The sequence below is a fragment of the Hyla sarda genome, chromosome 10 (genome assembly GCF_029499605.1).
Source record: "Hyla sarda isolate aHylSar1 chromosome 10, aHylSar1.hap1, whole genome shotgun sequence".
In the NCBI taxonomy this organism is placed as follows: Eukaryota; Metazoa; Chordata; class Amphibia; order Anura; family Hylidae; genus Hyla; species Hyla sarda.
This window is the reverse complement of record NC_079198.1, coordinates 3,354,357-3,371,379: the sequence shown is the minus strand read 5'-3', so window position 1 is coordinate 3,371,379 and position 17,023 is coordinate 3,354,357. Positions and strand designations below refer to the sequence as shown.

At 48.5% G+C, this 17,023-nt stretch overlaps 1 protein-coding gene across 9 annotated transcripts in view; it reads left to right on the top strand.

The window, feature by feature from the left end:
- Positions 1-17,023, top strand: part of ARHGEF10L (Rho guanine nucleotide exchange factor 10 like) — a 92,837-nt gene that overhangs the window by 43,327 nt on the left and 32,487 nt on the right. For 6 of the 9 annotated variants that reach the window (XM_056541636.1, XM_056541637.1, XM_056541634.1 and 3 more), the window contains 8 exons: positions 2,504-2,595; positions 7,436-7,516; positions 7,705-7,880; positions 9,849-9,965; positions 12,887-12,995; positions 15,067-15,179; positions 15,260-15,337; positions 16,296-16,475. In XM_056541636.1, the coding sequence (XP_056397611.1) occupies positions 2,504-2,595; positions 7,436-7,516; positions 7,705-7,880; positions 9,849-9,965; positions 12,887-12,995; positions 15,067-15,179; positions 15,260-15,337; positions 16,296-16,475 (946 nt within the window). Of the gene's footprint in view, positions 1-2,005; positions 2,059-2,503; positions 2,596-7,435; positions 7,517-7,704; positions 7,881-9,848; positions 9,966-12,886; positions 12,996-14,729; positions 14,986-15,066; positions 15,180-15,259; positions 15,338-16,295; positions 16,476-17,023 lie in introns of those variants that run through there. The other 3 variants (XM_056541641.1, XM_056541639.1, XM_056541640.1) reach the window with 3 other exon arrangements.

Here is a 17,023-nt window from a genome sequence, read left to right as displayed (position 1 = left end):
TTATTACACCTCTGACCTCTCTACAGATCTGCAGAACATCGCTCTGTCCTCTCTACCTCCTGATACATAGTGATATATCCTGCAGATTATTACACCACTGACCTCTCTACAGATTTGCAGAACATCGCTCTGTCCTCTCTACCTCCTGATACATAGTGATATATCCTGCAGATTATTACACCTCTGACCTCTCTACAGATCTGCAGAACATCGCTCTGCCCTCTCTACCTCCTGATACATAGTGATCTATCATGCAGATTATTACATCACTGACCTCTACAGATTTGCAGAACATCGCTCTGTCCTCTCTACCTCCTGATACATAGTGATATATCCTGCAGATTATTACACCTCTGACCTCTCTACAGATCTGCAGATCATCGCTCTGTCCTCTCTACCTCCTGATACATAGTGATATATCCTGCAGATTATTACACCTCTGACCTCTCTACAGATCTGCAGAACATCGCTCTGTCCTCTCTACCTCCTGATACATAGTGATATATCCTGCAGATTATTACACCTCTGACCTCTCTACAGATCTGCAGAACATCGCTCTGCCCTCTCTACCTCCTGATACATAGTGATCTATCCTGCAGATTATTACATCACTGACCTCTACAGATTTGCAGAACATCGCTCTGTCCTCTCTACCTCCTGATACATAGTGATATATCCTGCAGATTATTACACCAATGACCTCTCTACAGATCTGCAGAACATCGCTCTGTCCTCTCTATATCCTGCAGAATATTACACCTCTGACCCCTCTACAGATCTGCAGAACATCGCTCTGTCCTCTCTACCTCCTGATACATAGTGATATATCCTGCAGATTATTACACCACTGACCTCTCTACAGATCTGCAGAACATCGCTCTGTCCTCTCTACCTCCTGATACATAGTGATATATCCTGCAGATTATTACACCACTGACCTCTATACAGATCTGCAGAACATCGCTCTGTCCTCTCTACTTCCTGATACATAGTGATATATCCTGCAGATTATTACTCCTCTGACCTCTCTACAGATCTGCAGAACATCGCTCTGTCCTCTCTACCTCCTGATACATAGTGATATATCCTGCAGATTATTACACCTCGGACCTCTCTACAGATTTGCAGAACATCGCTCTGTCCTCTCTAACTCCTGATACATAGTGATATATCCTGCAGATTATTACACCTCTGACCTCTCTACAGATCTGCAGAACATCGCTCTGCCCTCTCTACCTCCTGATACATAGTGATATATCCTGCAGATTATTACACCTCTGACCTCTCTACAGATCTGCAGAACATCGCTCTGCCCTCTCTACCTCCTGATACATAGTGATCTATCCTGCAGATTATTACATCACTGACCTCTACAGATTTGCAGAACATCGCTCTGTCCTCTCTACCTCCTGATACATAGTGATATATCCTGCAGATTATTACACCACTGACCTCTCTCTGCAGAACATCGCTCTGTCCTCTCTACCTTCTGTCTGGGAAACAAGTGAATAAACAGATAATAACTATGTATAATATTTGGTTACACTAAGATACAAAGAAGCAAAACAAATCTCCCTTTATATTGTTCTGCAGCCTCCAACCTGCCCCTTCTCCAGCTATTGCCAAACTACAATTCCCAGCATGCCCGGACAGCCGAAGGCTGTCCGGGCATGCTGGGAGTTGTAGTTTGGCAATAGCTGGAAAAGGCGCAGGTTGGAGATCACATAGACTCAGACAAAGGGGATTCGGGGTTCCCGGCCCGGACAGAGGGGTCGCACAGGGATTTAGTTGCAGCCATATTGGACGCAGATTTTCCGCCCAGTGGACATGATATCATGCGGCCTCCATCTCTCCCCTGCTGTTCTCTCCATTCACATGCAGATTGCTGGGAGAATGTCGCCCTGTAACCTGGGTGAGGCAGACATAGTCCGGGGAGGGGAGGAGGGGAGGGAGGGATGTGTGACTGGAGTCTGAATCTTCTCATCCACTTCCTGCCGGGCAACATTCATGGAAGCGGAGGGATCGGCCGGGCTGCGGGCTGTCAGGGGTTAAGCTCAGGTAACAGTGGGCAGGGCCAACGTGACCCCATAGGGGATTATTGTCTGGGGTCACCCCTGAGGATTAATGATTCCCGCATCCCCTGCAGTGATACAATGTATCCAATAGAACGTGCTTGATACATTATAACCGTATAATGCCACAGTGTCACCCAGGATGAGGGCGATGCCCAAAATACAGCTCTGACCCCCCCCCCCCCCCCAGAGACCGCAGAGACAGAGCGCCCATTGTGTGGCCCCCTGCGTGTTTCCCCCAAACACTTCCAGAAATGTCAGGGGTAATTCTGAGAAGTAGAGAGTTCCTCCTGCAGGGTGTATAGGAAGTATATGTACATATGGGATCACAGTACGGGGGCTGCGGCTGGACGTGGCGGGGCCCCCGGGGCCAATGTTAGGTCAGAGGTCAGTGCACAGAGAGACCCTTTAATCTGCCGTTATGTCTCCAGGTCCCCGTCCAGTGTCAGCAATGAGGAGCGCGGGGGTCCGGGGAGGCTGGAGGTCCATACATACTGCATCAAGAAGAGTCTGATCCAGAAACGTGAGTATGGATACATATAGGGACATGTGTAAGGACTGGTCCTCATCCTCCTGTATATAGGGGACATGTATGTCAGGACTGGTCCTCATCCTCCTGTATATAGGGGACATGTATGTCAGGACTGGTCCTCATCCTCCTGTATATATAGGGGACGTGTATGTCAGGACTGGTCCTCATCCTCCTATATATAAGGGACGTGTATGTCAGGACTGGTCCTCATCCTCCTGTATATAGGGGACGTGTATGTCAGGACCGGTCCTCATCCTCCTGTATATATAGGGGACGTGTATGTCAGGACCGGTCCTCATCCTCCTGTATATAGGGGACGTGTATGTCAGGACCGGTCCTCATCCTCCTGTATATAGGGGACGTGTATGTCAGTACCGGTCCTCATCCTCCTGTATATAGGGGACGTGTATGTCAGGACCGGTCCTCATCCTCCTGTATATATAGGGGACGTGTATGTCAGGACTGGTCCTCATCCTCCTGTATATAGGGGACATGTATGTCAGGACTGGTCCTCATCCTCCTGTATATAGGGGACATGTATGTCAGGACTGGTCCTCATCCTCCTGTATATATAGGGGACGTGTATGTCAGGACTGGTCCTCATCCTCCTATATATAAGGGACGTGTATGTCAGGACTGGTCCTCATCCTCCTGTATATAGGGGACGTGTATGTCAGGACCGGTCCTCATCCTCCTGTATATATAGGGGACGTGTATGTCAGGACCGGTCCTCATCCTCCTGTATATAGGGGACGTGTATGTCAGGACCGGTCCTCATCATCCTGTATATAGGGGACGTGTATGTCAGTACCGGTCCTCATCCTCCTGTATATAGGGGACGTGTATGTCAGGACCGGTCCTCATCCTCCTGTATATATAGGGGACGTGTATGTCAGGACTGGTCCTCATCCTCCTGTATATAGGGGACGTGTATGTCAGGACTGGTCCTCATCCTCCTGTATATAGGGGACGTGTATGTCAGGACCGGTCCTCATCCTCCTGTATATAGGGGACGTGTATGTCAGGACTGGTCCTCATCCTCCTGTATATAGGGGACGTGTATGTCAGGACTGGTCCTCATCCTCCTGTATATAGGGGACGTGTATGTCAGAACCGGTCCTCATCCTCCTGTATATAGGGGACGTGTATGTCAGGACTGGTCCTCATCCTCCTGTATATAGGGGACGTGTATTTCAGGACTGGTCCTCATCCTCCTGTATATAGGGGACGTGTATGTCAGGACCGGTCCTCATCCTCCTGTATATAGGGGACGTGTATGTCAGGACTGGTCCTCATCCTCCTGTATATAGGGGACGTGCATGTCAGGACCGGTCCTCATCCTCCTGTATATAGGGGACGTGTATGTCAGGACTGGTCCTCATCCTCCTGTATATAGGGGACGTGTATGTCAGGACCGGTCCTCATCCTCCTGTATATAGGGGACGTGTATGTCAGGACCGGTCCTCATCCTCCTGTATATATAGGGGACGTGTATGTCAGGACTGGTCCTCATCCTCCTGTATATAGGGGACGTGTATGTCAGGACCGGTCCTCATCCTCCTGTATATAGGGGACGTGTATGTCAGGACTGGTCCTCATCCTCCTGTATATAGGGGACGTGTATGTCAGGACTGGTCCTCATCCTCCTGTATATAGAGGACGTGTATGTCAGGACTGGTCCTCATCCTCCTGTATATAGGGGACGTGTATGTCAGGACCGGTCCTCATCCTCCTGCATATAGGGGACGTGTATGTCAGGACTGGTCCTCATCCTCCTGTATATAGGGGACGTGTATGTCAGGACTGGTCCTCATCCTCCTGTATATAGGGGACGTGTATTTCAGGACTGGTCCTCATCCTCCTGTATATAGGGGACGTGTATGTCAGGACCGGTCCTCATCCTCCTGTATATAGGGGACGTGTATGTCAGGACTGGTCCTCATCCTCCTGTATATAGGGGACGTGCATGTCAGGACCGGTCCTCATCCTCCTGTATATAGGGGACGTGTATGTCAGGACTGGTCCTCATCCTCCTGTATATAGGGGACGTGTATGTCAGGACCGGTCCTCATCCTCCTGTATATAGGGGACGTGTATGTCAGGACTGGTCCTCATCCTCCTGTATATAGGGGACATGTATGTCAGGACTGGTCCTCATCCTCCTGTATATAGGGGACATGTATGTCAGGACTGGTCCTCATCCTCCTGTATATAGGGGACATGTATGTCAGGACTGGTCCTCATCCTCCTGTATATAGGGGACGTGTATGTCAGGACTGGTCCTCATCCTCCTGTATATAGAGGACGTGTATGTCAGGACTGGTCCTCATCCTCCTGTATATAGGGGACGTGTATGTTAGGACTGGTCCTCATCCTCCTGTATATAGGGGACGTGTATGTCAGGACTGGTCCTCATCCTCCTGTATATAGGGGACATGTATGTCAGGACTGGTCCTCATCCTCCTGTATATAGGGGATGTGTATGTTAGGACTGGTCCTCATCCTCCTGTATATAGGGGACGTGTATGTCAGGACTGGTCCTCATCCTCCTGTATATAGGGGACGTGTATGTCAGGACCGGTCCTCATCCTCCTGTATATAGGGGACGTGTATGTTAGGACTGGTCCTCATCCTCCTGTATATAGGGGATGTGTATGTCAGGACCAGTCCTCATCCTCCTGTATATAGGGGACGTGTATGTCAGGACTGGTCCTCATCCTCCTGTATTAAGGGGACGTGTATGTCAGGACCGGTCCTCATCCTCCTATATATAGGGGACGTGTATGTCAGGACCGGTCCTCATCCTCCTGTATATAGGGGACGTGTATGTTAGGACTGGTCCTCATCCTCCTGTATATAGGGGACGTGTATGTCAGGACCGGTCCTCATCCTCCTGCATATAGGGGACGTGTATGTCAGGACTGGTCCTCATCCTCCTGTATATAGGGGACATGTATGTCAGGACTGGTCCTCATCCTCCTGTATATAGGGGACGTGTATGTCAGGACTGGTCCTCATCCTCCTGTATATAGGGGACATGTATGTCAGGACTGGTCCTCATCCTCCTGTATATAGGGGACGTGTATGTCAGGACCGGTCCTCATCCTCCTGTATATAGGGGACGTGTATGTCAGGACCGGTCCTCATCCTCCTGCATATAGGGGACGTGTCTGTCAGGACTGGTCCTCATCCTCCTGTATATAGGGGACATGTATGTCAGGACTGGTCCTCATCCTCCTGTATATAGGGGACGTGTATGTCAGGACTGGTCCTCATCCTCCTGTATATAGGGGACATGTATGTCAGGACTGGTCCTCATCCTCCTGTATATAGGGGACGTGTATGTCAGGACCGGTCCTCATCCTCCTGTATATAGGGACATGTGTAAGGACTGGTCCTCATCCTCCTGTATATAAGGGACATGTATGTCAGGACTGGTCCTCATCCTCCTGTATATAGGGGACATGTATGTCAGGACCGGTCCTCATCCTTCTGTATATAGGGGACGTGTATGTCAGGACTGGTCCTCATCCTCCTGTATATAGGGGACGTGTATGTCAGGACTGGTCCTCATCCTCCTGTATATAGGGGACGTGTATGTCAGGACTGGTCCTCATCCTCCTGTATATAAGGGACGTGTATGTCAGGACTGGTCCTCATCCTCCTGTATATAGGGGACATGTATGTCAGGACCGGTCCTCATCCTTCTGTATATAGGGGACGTGTATGTCAGGACCGGTCCTCATCCTCCTGTATATGGGGGACGTGTATGTCAGGACCGGTCCTCATCCTCCTGTATATAGGGGACGTGTATGTCAGGACTGGTCCTCATCCTCCTGTATATAGGGGACATGTATGTCAGGACCGGTCCTCATCCTCCTGCATATAGGGGACGTGTATGTCAGGACCGGTCCTCATCCTCCTGTATATAGGGGACATGTATGTCAGGACTGGTCCTCATCCTCCTGTATATAGGGGACGTGTATGTCAGGACCGGTCCTCATCCTTCTGTATATAGGGGACGTGTATGTCAGGATTGGTCCTCATCCTTCTGTATATAGGGGACGTGTATGTCAGGACTGGTCCTCATCCTTCTGTATATAGGGGACGTGTATGTCAGGACTGGTCCTCATCCTTCTGTATATAGGGGACGTGTATGTCAGGACCGGTCCTCATCCTCCTGTATATAGGGGACGTGTATGTCAGGACCGGTCCTCATCCTCCTGTATATAGGGGACGTGTATGTCAGGACTGGTCCTCATCCTCCTGTATATAGGGGACATGTATGTCAGGACTGGTCCTCATCCTCCTGTATATAGGGGACGTGTATGTCAGGACTGGTCCTCATCCTCCTGTATATAGGGGATGTGTATGTCAGAACTGGTCCTCATCCTCCTGTATATAGGGGATGTGTATGTCAGGACTGGTCCTCATCCTCCTGTATATAGGGGACATGTATGTCAGGACTGGTCCTCATCCTCCTGTATATAGGGGACATGTATGTCAGGACCGATCCTCATCCTCCTGTATATAGGGGACATGTATGTCAGGACTGGTCCTCATCCTCCTGTATATAGGGGACGTGTATGTCAGGACCGGTCCTCATCCTCCTGTATATAGGGGACGTGTATTTCAGGATTGGTCCTCATCCTCCTGTATATAGGGGACGTGTATGTCAGGACCGGTCCTCATTCTCCTGTATATAGGGGACGTGTATGTCAGGACTGGTCCTCATCCTCCTGTATATAGGGGACGGTTTCTTGTCCTTTTGTATATACGTATCTCATCATATTATCTTATGTTATATCTTAATTTATAATTATTTTTGCAGGTTTGTCGTCCGGCTCACAGAGCACTGAGGACGGGGTCATATACGACGACGTACCTTGTGATCGAGATGACTGCAGAGATGGTGAGAGACCCCATAAGGAACCGGCCCTGTGTCATGGGGTCTGTAAAATGTACCGTAAAGTTCCTATATCCAGCAGGGGATTATGTAACCTCTCCCCATGAGGACCTCCTCTATGAGTATTAATAAGGAATCGCTAGGAGCCCCCTTTACCCTTCCCAGAGGCTCATAAGGGGCTCATTGTCTTGCAGGGCTGGGACAGCACCTGATCTACGAGAATATCCACCGCGACGGCTGCGTTGGGGACTTCGAGGACACTGGCTGGAGCTCCAGTGAGTTTGAGAGTTACAGCGAAGACTCGGAGGCCGAGCAGGTGGAGAGGACGAAGGCGAAACCCGTAAAACCATTCCAAGCTTTTCAGCCTAAGGTACCGTAAACCGTACGGGAAAGCGCCACTTTACATTTTGTGCAGTAGGTAGACCCAGCTGTGCATGATGGGAGCTGTAGTTTTGCAACAGCTGGAGAGCCACTGGTTGGAAACCATTGCTCTACACCAGTGTTTCCAATCCAGGGTACCTCCAGCTGTTGAAAAACTACAATTCCCAGCATGCCCGGAGAGAAACACTGGGTTAGGCTCCTCTTCATAGCCCCTCCTCTCAGCTATGATTGACGACTCTAGGGGTCACCTGATAGGACCCTAGTGCTGTCACTCAGAGCTGAGAGGAGAGAAGTGTCCGCCTGCTGGACACTTGCTGTGGTGCCAGTGGCCTGGACGTCATGCAGTTGCATAGCTGGATTACCAGGTAAAGTTACACTCCCATCTGCCTCCTCTGTATAAGGCAGTGTTTCCTCACCAGGGGGCCTCCAGGGTGCTTGTAGTTTTGCTGTCTGGGCATGCTGGGAGCTGTAGTTTTTCAACAGCTGGAGGCACATTGGTTCGGAAACCCTTGTATATTCTGCTGCAGATTTTATCATTGACATAACAGCAGAAAATCTGCAGCACATATAGAATGTGTTAACAGGCCCCTAGGCTTAAAATTGCAGACCGTAACCCTTTAACATTCCACTTAAACATATTATACAGAAAAACCTGGCTTTGTATCAAGTACAGACCCCGGGGCCCCCTAGTTACAGACAGTGACCCTTACTATGCAGAATGATCTTGTGCTGTGTGTACACCTGAAGATGGCGCTCATGCACATGACCTACCTGCATTCCAGGGTGGGCTCCATGACTGTGCATACAGTATTATTACTTACCGGAATAACGGGGGTTCCCTGCAGACTGGGACGCACTTCTTCCGGGACCTTTATTATGTCATTATTTAGCACCACCTACAGGCTTGACTCAGGTACTACAAGTCAGAATTGTCCAATTCTAGAGCAGTGGTCTTTAACCTGCGGACCTCCAGATGTTGCAAAACTACAACTCCCAGCATGCCCGGACAACCAACGGCAGTCCGGGCATGCTGGGAGTTGTAGTTTTGCAACATCTGGAGGTCCGCAGGTTGGAGACCACTGTTCTAGAGAGTAGGGATTAAAGGGATATTCCAGGCAAAAACGTTTTTATATATATCAACTGGCTCCAGAAAGTTAAACAGATTTGTAAATTACTTCTATTAAAAAATCTTAATCCTTTCAGTACTTATGAGCTTCTGAAGTTAAGGTTGTTCTTTTCTGTCAAAGTGCTCTCTGATGACACCTGTCTCGGGAAACGCCCAGTTTAGAAGAGGTTTGCTATGGGGATTTGCTTCTAAACTGGGCGTTTCCCGAGACAGGTGTCATCAGAGAGCACTTAGACAGAAAAGAACAACCTTAACTTCAGAAGCTCATAAGTACTGAAAGGATTAAGATTTTTTTAATAGAAGTAATTAACAAATCTGTTTAACTTTCTGGAGCCAGTTGATATATATATATATATATATATATATATATAAAAAGTTTTTGCCTGGAATACCCCTTTTAAGCTTTAGATTGCAAGGGGTTCGATCACTGGAACCCCCTGCGATCTCCTGCAGTCCCCAGAAAGGGGGCATGCCGACCCCTGCAGGACCCCATAGAGATACATGGGGGGTTCCCTGTCGGCCGCGGCATCCTGCGGGGGTCTCCACGGGATTTTGACCCCAGGTGTCCAGCTCTTTGTGACGCAGTCCTGTCCCATCTCTTCCTCCTATCACATGACCCAGGTGGAGGCCAATGATTGGTGTTTTTCTTTTCCCTCTGGCTTTACGTGCTCTGTGTTCTTTACATGTGTCCGGTAAGTTGGTTCTGTGCATGTGGTGATGGGGTTAACTCTATACTAACTGTGGGGGGTGTCTGTGCTGCTCGCCGCTCGGCTTACGCTGGACTCTGCTCTTTCTCCGTTTCTTCTGCCTGTCTCCCTTTCCTGCCCGCAGCTTTCACCTGATCTTAATAGACTAAAAGAGCGGTACAGCCAGACTAAGAGAGACCTCCTGGCTCTTAGGGTCAGGAAACGAGACGTCCGGGACCTGAAACACAGATACGACTGCAAGGTACACGGCGCCCCCTGTGTCTGTCCTCCGCTCTGCACCTATGGGGTTCATTCATTTCATCCAATCCATCACGGTGCACCCCAAAAATAATACACTGCTCCCCCCACACATCTACCTGAGGCCATAAAGATACAGGAGGTGTGTGTACAGTGCTATGGAGCTTGTGATATAGAGACAGTCCAGTATTGTGCATTGCTGGGACTTGTAGTGTCTTCATTCTTGCCGTATGACAATGTGCATGTTACCTGCTGTCCTGTCTGCATGATACATACCAATCCTGGCATCATTCTCTTCTGGGGGTGCCAACCAATGTGCCGCCATTACATCTATTTCACAGCTTTTCAGGATTCCCTGTATAACTAGGATGAGTGCAGGAAAGCTGGGTGTATAGTTCTACCTCCAGTAGGTGGCACTAGAGAGCTATTTTCCTTCTGGAGGGAGCGACTTTGCAGACATTTTTCCCAGGGAGCATTGCGTGGCCTATAAGAGGTTTCGCAATGTCTATACACTACAGCAGTGGTCTCCAAACTCCAGTTTCTGCAAAACTACAACTCCCAGCATGCCCGAACAGCCGTTGGCTGTTCGGGCATGCTGGGAGTTGTAGTTTTGTAGAAAGTCGCTCCCTGTTCTAGTTTTGCAATATCTATACACTACATCAATGGTCTTCAAACTCTGGGGACTGCCGGAAGTTGCACAACTACAACTCCCAGCATGCTCGGACAGCCACTGGTAGTCTGGGCATGATGGAAGTTCTAGCTTTGAAATATCTATACACTACATCAGTGGTCTTCTAACTCCAGATTCTGCACAACTACAACTCCCAGCATGCTCGGACAGCCACTGGTAGTCTGGGCATGATGGAAGTTCTAGCTTTGAAATATCTATACACTACATCAGTGGTCTTCAAACTCCAGATTCTGCACAACTACAACTCCCAGCATGCCCGAACAGCAATAGTGGTCTTTAAAGGGATATTCCAGGAAAAAAACTTTTTATATATATATCAACTGGCTCCAGAAAGTTAAACAGATTTGTAAATGAATTCTATTAAAAAAATCTTAATCCTTCCAATAATTATCAGCTGCTGAAGTTGAGTTGTTCTTTTCTGTCTAGCAACAGTGCTCTCTTCTGACATCTCTGCTTGTCTCGGGAACTGCACAGAGTAGAAGAGGTTTGCTACGGGGATTTGCTTCTACTCTGAACAGTTCCCGAGAAAGGTGTCGTCATAGAGCACTTAGACAGAAAAGAACAACTCAACTTCAGCAGCTCCTAAGTACTGAAAGGATTAATATTTTTTAATAGAAGTAAATTACAAATCTGTTTAATGTTCTGGAGCCAGTTGATAAGTTTAAATATATATATATATATATATTTAAACTTTAAACTCTGAACCTCCGGAAGTCGCACAACTACAACTCCCAGCATGCTCGGACAGCCGCCGGCAGTCTGGGCATGATGGGAGTTCTAGCTTTGAAATATCTATACACTACATCAGTGGTCTTCTAACTCCAGATTCTGCAAAACTACAACTCCCAGCATGCCCGAACAGCCATAGTTTTGCTATATTTACACTACATCAGTGGTCTTTAAACTCTGGACCTCCAGAAGATGCACAACTACAACTCCCAGCATGCCCGGACAGCCGCAGGCAGTCTGGGCATGATGGGAGTTCTAGCTTTGAAAAATCTATACACTACATCAGTGGTCTCCAACCTGTGGACCTCCAGATTTTGCAAAACTACAACTCCCAGCATGCCTGGACAGCCGCTGGCAGTCTGGACATAATGGGAGTTATAGTTTTCCAATATATTTATACACTACATTGGAGGTCTTCAAACTGTGACCCTCCCGGGGTTGCAAAATTACAATTGCCGTCTGAGTATGCTGGGAGTTGTAGTTTTGCAATATCTATACACTACAGCAGTGGTCTTCAAACTGGACCTCCAGATGTTACAAGACTACAACTCCCAATGTGCTGTCCAAACATGCTGTGTGTTGTACTTTTGCAATAACTAAACACTACAGCAGTGGTCTTCAAACTGGACCTTCAGATGTTGCAAAACTACAAATCCCAGAATGCCCGGAGAGCTGTTTGCTGTCCAGGCATGCTGGGTTTTGTAGTTTTGCAATGCTTATACACTACAGCAGTGGTCTCTAAACTATGGACATCCAGATGTTACAAAACTACAACTCCTAGCATGCTGGTAGTTGCAGTTTCGCAACATCTGGATGTCCACAGTTTGGAGACCACCGCCCTAAGGCAACTTGGCGGTCTCCTCCAGCAGATCATGTGGGCGTTGTGATGGCGGCCATATTGGTTGATACCCTGCTTTCCTAGAAACAGGTGATCTCTACAGAGTGCAATGGCGGCGGAGGACGGGAGGATTATATGGGTCAGTGTTTCCCAACCAGTGTGCCTCCAGCTGTTGCAAAACTACAACTCGCAGCATGCCCGGACAGCCAACGGCTGTCCGGGCATGCTGTGAGTTGTAGTTTTGCAACTGCTGAATGCTCAATGGTTGGGAAACAGTAACATAGGTGCTGTGGGGGGATGCAGGTGGGTTGCTGCATGTTGTGCGTCCTGTCGGTGCCCGTCTTGTTAGCGCCGTGTTGTTGTAGTGTCGGCTCAGCACTAGGGCGGCCGCGGCTCAGCTCCCGGCTCTTTATTATATCTGACAAGTAAAACCTAATTTAATGATTTAATGATCCGTCGCTGATGGGCTGTAAAGTTAATAGCGGACCTGGGGGAGATGCGTCCCCCCTCGCAGCATATGCGCGGCCTCCTCCCCTCCTCCTGTACACACATATATTAATGTACCGTATCATGTTCCTCCAATCATACGCGTGTACCGCCGTCTTGTCGTGTTTTGCACCACTACCACCACCAGTACGCTTACCCAGTATTCTCTTGTGTCGTGCAGATGACGCAGCTGATGAAAGCGGCACGCAGCGGCACCAAGGATGGACTGGAGAAGACGCGGAACGCCGTCATGCGCAAAGTCACCTTCCTACAGCGCAAGGAGACCACCGGTATGAGATCTGTATTATAAACCACCATATGACGCTGAGTAACGGAGCAGATCCTCTGCTTTACACCATGTCTTAGGCCGGGTTCACACCACGTTTATGCAGTACAGTTCCCGTATGCGTTTTCAAGTTGAAAACCGTACGGAACCGTATTGAAAACTGTATGCATTGGTTGTGTCCGTTTTGCATCCTGTATGGTTTTATCAGTTTTTTTCCCCGTACCCAAAACCATACCCTATCACGGTTTTTGGTCCGGGTGAAAAACCGTATTGAAGCGTATACATTTTTTTTTTTTTAAACATGGGAGTCAATGGGAACCGTACCGAACTGTATGTGCGTACAGTTCCATCCGGTTTTCACCATACGGTTTTTGACTTTGCACAGTTTTTTTCTTGGAATTTCAAACAAGTGAAACTTTATTCATAATGGAATGAAAAGTTAAAAACGTATAGGTTTTTTTCTTAAAAAAACGGATGGAACCGGACATCATTTTTCGAACCATATACGGTTTTTAACTGTATACGGATTAAAATTTGTACACACTGTTTGATACAGTTTAGTCAGGTTTTGAGGAATCAGTTTTTTTTAATCAAAAACCTGATACGGGAACTGTATTGCAAAAACGTGATGTGAACCCGGCCTTATACTGGTCGCATCCAGAGCTTCTGCATACTGTTAACTCTCACTGCTGCCCCCTGCTGGTTCAGGCTTTTACAGAATTTTTATATTATTGTGTTAAACCCGCAACAAAACATAATACAAGTTCTGTGTATAATAATATAATCTGATACAGTAAAATTGATAAAATACTGGAGGCTTTTACAGTGTTGGGGGATACAGCTGGTAGAATTTATGATTTCAGCTCTGGAGGAGCTCAGGACTAGACTATAGGACATATATAAGATGTTGCAAAACTACAATTCTCAGCATGCTCAGATAACTGTTACCAGTCCGGGCATGATGGGAGTTGTAGTTTTTGCAATCTCTATACACTACAGCAGTGTTTTGTTTTTTTTCAGCACAGTGACTTACCAGATCTTGCAAAACTACAAATCCCAGCATGTCCGGACAGCTACACAGTCTAGGTGTGAGGTGCCCAGATTTTAGGGGACCCAGAGGTGGCATACAGTCTAGGTGTAAGGTGCCCAGTCTCCAGGTGATCCAGAGGTGACATACAGTTTAGGTGTAAGGTGCCCAGTCTTCAGGGGACCCAGAGGTGACATACAGTCTAGGTGTAAGGTGCCCAGTCTCCAGGTGATCCAGAGGTGACATACAGTTTAGGTGTGAGGTGCCCAGTCTTCAGGGGACCCAGATGTGGCATACAGTCTAGGTGTAAGGTGCCCATATTTTAGGGGACCCAGAGGTGGCATACAGTCTAGATGTGAGGTGATTAGACTTCAGGTGACCCAGAGGTGACATACAGTCTAGATGTGAGGTGCCCAAACTTCAGGTGATCCAGAGATGGCATACAGTCTAGGTGTAAGGTGCCCGGACTTCAGGTGACTTAGAGACTGCATACACTACAGCTGTAAGGTGCCCAGTCTTGAGGTGGCATACAGTCTAGGTGTAAGGTGCCCGGACTTCAGGTGACCTAGAGACTGCATACACTACAGCTGTAAGGTGCCCAGTCTTGAGGTGGCATACAGCCTAAGTGTAAGGTGCCCGGACTGTAGGCCGTATTAATGCCCCTGTATTATTACTATCATTCTTATTCTTGCTACCTCTCTCTATGAACAGGGAAGTGCTGTGTGAGTCACAGTCTAATCCTCCCCTGTCAGCACCCGGGACTCCTCCCCAGACACTGACAGCCGAGTGTCCTCAATCAGTGCAGCCGCCACCCCGGCCATGTACTCCGACTCTCACACCAGTAACGTGGCCTTAAGGCTCGGGCTCGGCCAGGGGAGGGTCAGACCCTCAATGTGGTTCCGGAGGTCGCGCTCTAAAAAGCTCCCATCAGAGAGCGACACCAATACAGACGAGAGCATCTCCTCCGGTAACTAACTCCCCCGCCCGGACCCCCACACCGGACCCTCCGCCCACCTACGGCTCCATGACATCTTTCTTCTTTTTTCAGGAGACTCTGAGGAAGAGGAGATGGGGTTCCTGGAAGTGAGCGGTCTGGATCTGGACATGACCCCGCCACCCTCGGAGCTTGGACCCATGCCGGAGGGTCTCAGTCCCCAGCAGGTAAGATCCGTGTTGTGGTGGACATGGTATAACTTGTGCCCGGTGAGGTAATATAGATAACAGCCGTGTGTATCTCACAGGTTCTGCGGCGTCACATCCTCTCCTCTATCGTACAGAGCGAGCGCAGTTACGTGGAGTCTTTGCAGCGTGTTCTGCAGGTAAGTGAGTCCCTATATCAGTGTTTCGCCACCCGGGTGCCTCCAGCTGTTGCAAAACTGCAACTCCAAGCATGCCCTGAAAGCTTTTATATAATGGCATTACATTACTGTAACTGGGTCATGTTATCACTAAAGAAATCACAGTGCTTAATGCAGTGTTTACCAACCAGGGCGTCTCCAGCTGTTGCAAAACTACAACTCCCAGCATGACCGGACAGCCGGTGCATTAATGCATTTCATAACTGTAGCTAGATCATGTGATCACCATTCTGTCCAAAGAAAATCACAGTTCTTAATGCAGTGTTTCCCAACCAGGGTCCCTCCAGCTGTTGCAGAACCACAACTGCCAGTATGCTGCGACAGCCATTGCATCTATGCATTGCGTTACTGTAACTGGGTCATGTGATCACCAGTCTGATCTACAGAAAATCACAGTGCTTAATGCGGTATTGTTTCCCATATAATTCTAGAATATAGGGCAGTCTTGCTTAACCAGGTTGCCTCCAGCTGTTTCAAAACTACAAATCCTAGCATGCCCGGACAGCCGTTGGCTGTCCGGGCATGCTGGGATTTGTAGTTTTGCAACAGCTAGAGGCACCCTGGTAGGAAAACACTGCATTAAGCACTGTGATTTTCTGTGAGTCAGCCTGGTGATCACATGACCCTGTTACAGTAATTAAATGCATTGATGCAATGGCGGTCCGGGCATGCTGGGAGTTGTAGTTTTGCAACAGCTGGAGGCACCCTTATTGGGAAACAAGTGACAGGAGTGGATGAATCAGTCCGATGTTGAGTTTCAGGGAGAAGAAAATGACACCGGGTGTCAAGAGAGAAGTGAAAATGTCAGATGTCAGCAATAATTACGGGAGGAGTGGAGTGTAGTGCTGCGTGTAGTGCGGCGGAGGAGTTCTGCATTCCAGCTGCTGCACCCGTCATCATCATCATCATTGTCTTCCAGGATTACCGCATCCCCCTGCTGGACATGGAGCCCAAACTACTGAGTGCACGAAAGTGTCAGCTGGTCTTCTCCCGGGTGAAGGAAATCCTGCATTGCCACAACGTGTTCCAGATCGCGCTGGCCTCGCGCGTCGCCGAATGGGACTCCACCGAGAAGATCGGGGACCTGTTTGTGGCCTCAGTAAGTGACCGATGATGGGAGATGTAAATTGTCCCAAATGCATAGTGCAGTGTTTCCCAACCGGACTGTCCCTAGTTATTGCAAAACTACAACTCCCAGCATGCCCGGACAGCCTTTGGCTGTCCGGGCATACTGGGAGTTGTAGTTTTTCAACAGCTGGAGGCACCCTGGTTGGGAAACACTGCACTACAAAATCAGGATCCAGTCTGATAGGCTATTCATTAGATTGTCTGTGGTGGTATTACATTTCGGCACCATTGACATCAATTGAACTGAACTGCAATACTGCACGCAACCAGAGGACAGTGGTGGCGCTGTTTCTAATCCAGGTTTTGTTTTGTTTGCAGACCTCAATAATGTTATTCTATGGAAGTGTTTCCCAACCTAGGGGTCTCCAGCTGTTGCAAAACTACAACTTCCAGCATGCCCGGACAGCCAACAGCTGTCCGAGCATGCTGGGGGTAGTAGTTTTGCGATAGCTAAAGGTACCTTGGTTGGGGAAACACTGGTATAGGGTCTTTAGACTAGAATGATCTACAACTAAATAA